The sequence below is a fragment of the Trichechus manatus genome, unplaced genomic scaffold (genome assembly GCF_000243295.1).
Source record: "Trichechus manatus latirostris isolate Lorelei unplaced genomic scaffold, TriManLat1.0 scaffold00028, whole genome shotgun sequence".
NCBI classification, from domain to species: Eukaryota; Metazoa; Chordata; class Mammalia; order Sirenia; family Trichechidae; genus Trichechus; species Trichechus manatus.
Window position 1 is genome coordinate 16,253,352 of NW_004443964.1, and position 9,489 is coordinate 16,262,840.

The following is a 9,489-nucleotide window of genomic DNA, read 5'->3' on the forward strand; positions in this document are numbered from 1 at the left end:
CAGCTTCCTACTCCCCTTCTGCCTTCTGGGCCTTGTCACTGGACTCCTGTACCTCGTTACTCTCATGGTTTTACTGGGCTGTCCACTCTCAGGCTGATCAGTGAACCTTGAAGGTAACTTTACCACTGAGCTAAAAGGGTGTCTGGGGGAAAGGGGGATTTTTTTGAATTAAATGTCAATAACCCAGCTCCTTCTTAAGTCTTTTTATCTGCTTTTTCATTCCCACACCCTGGCATAATGACATGGGTATTGCGTAAACAAGGCATCTCAGCGGGCTGCTTATAAAAATCCAGGAGAAAAGGTAAATATGTGATGATGCACTGATATCCTGAAATACGAGCTGCAGGTTTGTCTTTTCTTTGTGGGGTCGGATATTGGTTTTCATGGTTTATTGACCTGGCGGGGAGAGATCTGATGAAACATTGAAGAACTTTACACCTATTTTTTACCTCCCTGTCTGCTTGGAAAATTGTGCACATTGAATCACAAAGCCAAGAAGACGAGGGCTTAGTCATGCACCTGCCCTGGGCAGAACCCAAATCAGATCCAACCCTCAGAGGTCAAAATACACACTTTCTTCCCAAAGGAAAAAGGAATGGAATTGGTCTTGCTTAAGAGTCACTCTCAGGCAGAGCCCCAGGCTGAGGAGCAACTGGAGGGGGTAGGTCATGAAATGTGACAGTCACGTTCAGAAAGGCCCCTTCCTGCACATTCTCATCGACACAGTGTTACAGTTGGAGTGATCAGAATGCATTTATATTCAGTTAATTGCTCTTCTCCTTCTGTCAGAGTCTTTGTCTGCAACATGGCACAGTCAGCACCGTGTGGCTTGGCAGCATCAGCAACACAAATGCACCAGAATGCTAATATTAAAGGCACGTAAGTTTAGGGCTCAGTGAACTGGGCAGCTCCGCTGGCATGGCCGAAATCAGGACATCTCACGCAAACATTGTCTCTGAGGGGAGTCATTTTATTTTTCTCCTGTCTCCTGGGCTCAATGCCTTCGAATAAGCTTCCAAACCAAAGCTCCATCAAATATAAAGGTCCCTGTCCATTTTTTTTAATTTCATAATCATTAAAAAAATCACTGTTAAATGGTCACCTTGAGGAATTAGGGAGTCTCTTAGTTACCCTGTGCTGCTGTAATCTATATGTATACCACGAAGTGGATAGCTTTAAAGAACAGAAATTTATTACCTCACGGTTTGGAGGCCAGAAGTCCAAATCAGGGTCATGGCCATGTCAATTCCTTCTATGGGACGCTCTCCTCCCTTCTGGTGGCTACCAGCAATCCTTGACATTTCTTTGCTGCTTGTAAATGTATCGTTCATATGGCAGCTGCCTCCCCCTATGTTCTATCTCTGTATGTCTTCTGTGCTTTTTATAAGACACCATTTAGAAGTAATTAGGTTTAGGACCCACCCTCATTATGGCATGGCCTCATTAACATAACAAAAGAACCCCTCATTTCCAAACAGGGTCCTATTTATAGGTACAGGGGTTAGGACTTCAACACATATTTTGGGGAGACACAATTCAATCTGTAACAGGGAGGTAAAGCACTCTCACTGAAAAATGACACGTTCCAGGCTTTTTATAAGACCTTTGGGAAGTGTTTGATCTGACTGCCAGCTAATGAGATTTTTACAGAAGGAAAAGACAGTCTTGGACAGGTGGTCAAGTTTTCCTCAGTTTTTGCATTGTACAGGTGTAAAGCAGATGCCTGATTCTCTTATACTTTGTAGAACTGTCACATAATGAAAATGAATAAAGGAGAATCGAGTTCCTGTCAGACATGTTGCCAAACAGAAGGCATAATAGCTTCAGCTGTTTATATACAGTTTTATAATTCACAAAGCATTTTAATTTGTAAGTTTTTTTTCTCACTCAGTTCTCACCATGTTCTGTGAGATATTTTATTAGTCCCATTTTAACGTTAAACTGTGGCTCAGATAAGTAAATTGTCTAAGGTTACAAACCTAGTAAGAGGCAGAATCAGGACTTTGGTTCCAACTTTCCATTTTTAAAACCCCAGTGCTTCCGACAACAGCATGCTACGAGCAATTATCACCTCTCTGGGTGCCCGGGGAATAGTCAGGCCAATAGTTTGGAGAGGGGAGGGTTTCTCCAAAGCGTTGTTAATTACCAGTGCTCCATCTTGCTAGCTTGGAAACTCGTGGAAACCCTTGGCTTGGCTCTAACGCTTGGCAATCCAGCTTCCGAAGTCTTTATAAGATGTGGCGAAATGGCCCGACACTGAATCCCTGTTGGTCTAGATTAGAGTGTAGACCAGCAATATACAAATAGAAATATAATGTGAGTTGCAAATGGAAGCCACATAGGTAATTTTAAATTTTCTAGTAGCCACACTAAAAAACAAAAAGAAATAGATGATATGAATTTTAAGAATATATTTTACTTAACCCAGTATATGCAATATACTATCATTTCAGTATGTAATCAATATAAAAAAGGATTAATGAGCTATTTTACTTTTCTTTTTGTACCAAGTCTTTAAAATCCAGTGTGCACTTTACACTTATCAGCAATCCCAATCCAGACACTAAATTTTCACTGGAGGTACTTGGCCTGTATTTGGATTTCATAAAATTTAAAGTTGAAAACATAAATTCACATACCCAAGGTGTTTGAAACACACTTAAAAGTTTTCCAATAACCGAGTGTCAGTTTTAAAATTTAAATTAATTAAAATTAGAGAAAATGTAAAATTCAATTCATCCATCGCACAGGCCACATTTCAAATGCTCACTAGCCACATAATGGCTAGTGGCAGCTGTGCTGGTCAGCACAGATCTAGGTGGACGGCTAAGGCCAACTCAGACTGGACCCAGAATCAGTGGACAGAACCGGGGTCTGCAAACTTCTCCAGGAAAGGGTCGGATAGTAAATATTTTCAGCTGTCCAGGCCATCTGGTCTCTGTTGCAGCTATTCAGCTCTGCCATACTAGCACAAAAGCAGCCATAGAAGAAACGAGTGTGCCTGTGTTCTGATAAAACTTTATTTACAAAAACAGGCAGCCAGCCCACCGTGGTTTGCCAACCCTGGACTAGAACATTTACCCTGGTGTCTTACTGTGCTGTGGGGTCACAGGAAGCAGCCAGCTCTAGCTTTCTGAGATGAGGCTATTAAAATCTAGACTCATTATCTCCTTCCCTGCGTGTAATTTCCATTTGGCACCATGCAGCGAGGAGCCGGTAGTGACCTGAGTCCCATAGGGTATTCTGTCCTTGCAGACACTCCCTTCAGTATGCTCTTTGTGCATCATGAGGTGTCACTGTGCTTTGAGGTCTATGTATTAAGAGTGGAGAGGACTGGAAAGAATTTTAACACAAACATCAGTAGTGATATGAATAAGATGGGACAGTCTCAAGAGTTTCAAATTATATCACCCTTGGTGGTTTCAGTATCCACACAACCAGAGTGAGATGGGAAGGAATCATACACATTCCATAGATGGAAAAACAAACCATTACACATTAAGTCCGAGAGCTAGGTATTTCTCTGTACTTATTAGGTTATATGGCAGCCGTCCATTTTGAAAGTAGATATCAATTCTGATTCCAGATCTAAGGCTTTAAGATCTCCGAGCCATGCCATCAGGAAATAATTCCATCTGGAGTGGATAATGTTTATTGCAAAGCAGTGGCTTCCACTTTTCGCATCATGTTTGGAAATGGTATCGGGACAAATGGAGGAAGAGAATGGGAACAAGAGAGCAGGGCCCAGGGATTGATTGGAGGGAAGATGATACCGCCTTGGTTGTTTAGGGTGGGTGTATATGGGAACCCAACCTTGCAGTGATCTCTGAAGCTCAGCAGTTGAGGGTGAGGGGAATGTGTGAGTGAAAATCAATCATAGCTTGGAGTTCTGTTGAGCCTAAAACTTTGGGTCCAGTACTTCTTCAGGCAAGGATGGTGTTTAAGGTATTGTTGGTGCTCAGTTAATAATTGCTTACTAGAATCGGAAGTTTTGGCTCAGAGTCGTCTTGTTTTTAATCAAGGTTTGAGGTTGAACCGTATTAAGTATCTTGATAGCATGCAGTTGCAGAGTTTTGCAAAAGTGCAAACCGATGAAACCGCTTGGCTTCTCCCAAGTACATTATGCAACTCTGCCTGCCCTCAAATTCTGCAGTGTTCTGTGCGAACGGGAAAGATCTGGATTCCCATAATGTTTCTGACTACAGAGATAATTATTTGGGGTAGCTGTTCTGATGATAGCTCACCCCCAGGCTCAACCTGCAGTACAGAGCTGTTGCTAATCATGATTGCCTGTAATGATGATTACCCAAACTCCAGAATTATAACAATAGATTTTACAAAGTTAGAGCATAATTGCTCCACCATTTCACATGGGAGCACAGTTGAAACAACTTTGATCTTTCAAATGATATCAGAGTTTTGTTATTGGTCTTTTGAAATAGGAAAGTTCAGAGACAGCTGCTTTCTGACCCTTTTTTTTTTTTTTAATCATAACGAGGCCTGGATTTGTTAAAGCAATTCCCCTGTTAAAGAAGGTGGGTGGAGTAGAAAGAGTACAGACCTGTGGCATGGGGAAGGTCTTTAACCTGAGACTCAGATTCTTCAGCTGTAAATACCTACCTGGCGAAATTGTTGTATTAGAAATGAATATAAAGCACCAAACTGGTGCTTTGCACTAATAGGCAGTCAATACATGGTTGTTGCTATTAACTGCTGTCGAGTTGGCCCCAACTCATGGCCATCCCGTGCACAGCAGAACAGAAATGCTGCTCTATCCTGCGCCATCCCCATGATCGGTTGTGGATCAGATTCTTGTGATCCATAGGGTTTGCATTGGCTGATTTTCCAAAGTAGATCACCAGGCCTTTCTTCCTAGTCTTAGTCTGGAAGCTCTGCTGAAAACTGTTCTGTATCATAGCAACACAAAAGCTTCCACTGAGTGAGGGGTGGTGGCTGCTCATGTAGCTATGCTCTATCATCATCATTATCATCATTACCATCATCAATTCTTGGGCTTTGAAGGCCCCAGAGCCCTCTGAGTCTTTGGATTTTCCAGTCTTCATTTGACAAACAAGTTTGGTTGGAGATGGTGATCAGGAATGTGATATTTTCACTAATTAGGAATGAAGCTTTGCAAGAAATAGTATGAAAGGAAAAGAGAAGCAGACCTCCTAAAAAGTGAACACTTTAGCGCGGCACCCCTGAGCCCTGAGTAGGCTGCTGATGAAAGCCTTGGCTACCTTCTGCGCCAAGGCTCTCAGCATTTAGTGAGCATTGGAATACGATTCCCAACCTCATCTTCCCAGAGTCTGAAGGAGAAAGGTCTGGAATGGTCCGAAAGTCAGCATTATTACAAATATCTCTGGTGACTTCGATACAGGTGGTCCAAGGACTATCTCCTCCACCTTCCTCCCAACTGAGAAACTACTTGATGCTTGTGATTTAAAAACAAAAACAACCAAAACAGTGACAACAAAAAGCCCTGCTTCTGAGTAGCCGAGCTCCAATAGCCACAACCAGCTCACAGCCCTAATTTTCTTGAGAGGGAAGGAAGCGACAGCTCAGAGGAGCCCCTTGTCCCTTGCGGTGTCTGGGGCTTAATGTCCCTCCACCCCCAGCACCATAGCCTACGTTCCTGCGTCCAGCCTTTAGGTCACCCCAGGCTGACTGACGCTATCGCTGTGAACTAAGGCGACCGTCTGCCTCTGTGTGACTCAGTCAGGAGCCCCGCGGAAGGATCAATGATGCTGTGCAGCTTGGGCAGCACGCCCTCCCCGGCCGAGGTGAATCACTGCCCGCTCTCCGCGGCGCTACCTCATCTCCACTCATTCGAAGCATTTGAGCTGAGGGTGGCCAGGTCTGCCTGGGCACCTGGCTAATGGCTTTTCTGTGTTATGCATCATCCTTAATTCTATACATTTTTCATGTTAGGAGACTATAGTTTCCTGAAGACAGGCCAGTGGTAGACGTATCCCTTCTGCCAAGCCCCTCACTTAAAACCCTCAACAGGATTCTGGTTTAGGGGTGTCTGTGAAGCGAAGTTCTTGGGCGGTGCAAGCGGTTATTAACAAGCACAGCTGCTAACCAGAAGGTTGGTGGTTGAGTTCAGCCAGAGGCACCTCAGCAGAAAGGCCTGGTGATCTACTTGGAAAAAAATCAGCCACTGAAAACCCTGTGGAGCACAGTTTGACTGTGACACATGGGGTTGCCGTGAGTTGGAATCCACTTAACAGCTACTGGTTAACTAGTTTTGGAAGCAGCGAGTCAACGCTTATTTTTTGAACACAGATCAAGTGCAAAGCAACTGCCAGTGAAATAAATCTCCTACTCTGTGGGCAGCTGAGTGCTCTGTTACAGGCTCGCACGCCTCTAAGTATGAGGTGAAGTGTTGATCTAACAGACATATCTCATCGATATCAAGTCTGTCAACTTTTTCTTACTGGTTTCCCCCGCCTTGAAAGAGTGTTAGTCTTTATAAGCAAAAATAAAAGCAATATTGGACTAAGGGGAAGCCAGGTCAAGCTTCTCGTCCTAAAACTGGTTTTAAGAATTTATTTTATCTTTAATTTTCTTCCTTCCCCCTGCTCTTATCCTTAGCGCTGCCCCCCATACAAACGCATGTACCCAACACACACGTGTGCAAGCATGCACGAAACACACACACACACTAACAGCATTTTTAAACGCAGACCTTTCTGGAGCAAGGTGGGGCACGGACAGGAAGCACAGCTGGTCGAGAAGCCCAACCATTGTCATGGTTACTGGGCACATGGTTACATGGTCCCTCCTGCTGGCAACACCCACCAGAGCCTTTCAGATCCTCTTCACACTCCCCTCCCTGCACCTGCCTCAGAGTGAAAGAAGGACCTTTGGATGTGTGTGTGCCCGAAAGCCCATCCCCGAGAGAGACCCGGGTACCTCACAGCTTTGAAGCTGACTGCACTGTTGATTTTTACATTTCACCTGCCCCCCTAATTTAAAATATATTTTTCTCTCTTCTGCTGGCCTGTTCCCCTCTGGGAAGGACCCAGAGCCATCATTAGCTTGCTGCAGACTCAAGCCTCCTGCCCTCCTCCGAGAGACCTCGATGATGACGACTCTGAGGTGTCTGTGTTGCTTTACACAGAATCTGCTGGAAGGACCACAGCAGTCACATGGTCCTGCCTCCTGGCTCCAAACAGACTTATCCTTCATGCACAAGTGTTTTACATTCACTCACTCCCTTCTCTTTCTCTGTCTCTCTTTTCTCTTCCTCCTCCCATCAAAGTAGTTCTGCCACTTTGGAAGTCCATTGGGGGAAGAAATGTCTACTGGCCCCAGGGTTTTCAGAGAGGCAGGAAGGAGAGTGGAGCAGCTCAAAAATGAAGAAAGGACAGAAAATATTCATACTTTGTGTTGCTCGTTGTTATTGTGTTAGTGTAAACACGTGCGGCTTCTGAGACCTCAGCCTGGAATGGTCCAAGTGTTAGTGGAGATGGAAAAAAGGAGCTAGAGAGTACTGTAGATGATCCTCAGTGTCGATTAACTTCCTAGAACACACTTCACTTGGTTCCACTTAGGGTGGGGCCTGGAACTGGAGTTTTGAGAAGCTTCTGTGTGATTCTAGTGTCCAGCCATGTTTGAGAACTGCCTCTCTAGGGGACAGAGGCCTCCAGGAGAGCTGAAGACCTTGAGAGGGGTGATGGAAGAGGCAAGTGACATCCACTCCTCTTGAACCCAGCAGTGCTGTTAATTAGGCAGAAAGAAAGGACAGAAATAACATGCCCTAACCTGTCTTTTTAGTAGACCTGGTGGAGCAGTGGTTAAAGCACTAGACTGCTAACCAAAAGGTCAGTGGTTCTAACCCACCAGCTGCTCCATGGGAGAAAGATGTGGCAGTCTGCTTCTGTAAAGATTACAGCCTTGGAAACCTTATGGGGAAGTTCTACTCTGTCCTATGTCCTATGGGTTTGGTTTTGGTTAACCTGTCTTTTGCCAAGAAAAACAGGACTTTAACTCCATGTAACCTGATAGGGCCAGAATGGAAAGGGAGACACTAGTGCTTCCCCTTCCCTTGCTATTAGCTAAGGGTTAGTCGGCAGCCAGACCTTAGAGGCCTCCACCCCAGCAAGCATCTCGAAGGTGATGAAAAATGTTCGTGCGAAGCACCATTTCTGCATTCTGTTCACACCTGGTTCTCCTCCTTGCTCTCCAGGAAAAGTGAAAGTGTTTGCTTTCTTTTCTCAGCAGAGGGTGCTGATGTTATTAGGAGGGATTCGAACCAGTTCATTAATTTCCACTCCAGATATACTGGAATAGAATCTACATTTTAACAAGATCCCCAGGTGATTCTTATGTATACATAAGAATCATCTGGAGAGCCTGTTAAAATGTAGATTCTGATTCAGTACATCTGGGGTAGAAATGCAAATTCTCAGCAGGGGGTTGATCTGAAATGAACCGGTTTGAAGCCCTGGTTATTAGTTGCTTGTTGCACCATGGTTGAAGGGGGGTTTGTGGAAGGCAGGCAGTGGGGCTGACCTCTCTGTCTCTGTGTGTTCTGTAGTATAAAATCGGACAGCTGTACATGATCAGCAAGCACAGCCACGAACAGAGTGACCGAGGAGAAGGGGTGGAGGTCGTCCAGAATGAGCCCTTCCATGACCCTCACCATGGCAATGGGCAGTTCACCGAGAAGCGGGTGTATCTCAACAGGTAAGTCACGGCAGCCAGACATTCAACCTTGGACCTTTCTCACCACCCAGAGCCCCTCCCACCTGACCCACAGAGGAAGGCAATATTGAGATGGAGGCAGTGAGTGTCTGGGATAAAAAGGTGACTTGGAAACTCATTATATCCACCATCTACAACCACCAGTCTAATTGCTTCCAAAAACAGAATCCCCTGCATTCTGCAAAGTCGTCCTCAACTGCATTTTTTTCAGAGGAGCTATTGTCTGACCTGTCTCACCCTTTTGATGTTATGTCAAGATGAAATATGATCATCAGGCTTAAAGGGCATTGTTTCTCCCTTTGATTAGCGTCAGCAGTAGGAAAGAGATGGCTGTGACTGTTGGGGTCTTGACTTAGTGAGATTTCCACTTATGGCCAGATGACCACTCAGGTCTCTGCATAGGGAATTGACAAAATAAACAGTCACCTGTGACCAAAGTGATACGTGTTGGCCAACGTGGCTTCCACTTTTTAAGTGGCTCCATTTTTTCCAAGGTAGAGATTGTCATCTCTCCTTTTAGAAGAATAATAAAGCACCTAAGGTTGAAAGCCAGCACTAATCAAGACTACCATTTCTGTCTTGCAAAATAGATTTTTAAATCTCTTGCTATTTTATTATCACTAATAACATAATCGAATAGTAGGGCTGGTCTGATCTCCTCCCCACCTGTACCCCCCTCCAACCCATTTTCTTCTGTTCAGTTATTTTCTGGGTCAAATTTTTTTTTTTTTTTTTATTGTACTACAGGTGAAGGCTTACAGAACAAATAGTTTCTCA

At 44.4% G+C, this 9,489-nt stretch overlaps 1 protein-coding gene across 3 annotated transcripts in view; it reads left to right on the forward strand.

Annotated features, from left to right (window-relative positions):
- PITPNC1 (phosphatidylinositol transfer protein cytoplasmic 1) overlaps positions 1 to 9,489 on the forward strand; it is a 325,421-nt gene that overhangs the window by 147,312 nt on the left and 168,620 nt on the right. For all 3 annotated transcript variants that reach the window (XM_004374205.2, XM_023729304.1, XM_023729305.1), the window contains exon 2: positions 8,546 to 8,694. In XM_004374205.2, coding sequence (XP_004374262.1) covers positions 8,546 to 8,694 — 149 coding nt within the window. The remainder of the gene's footprint in view (positions 1 to 8,545; positions 8,695 to 9,489) is intronic.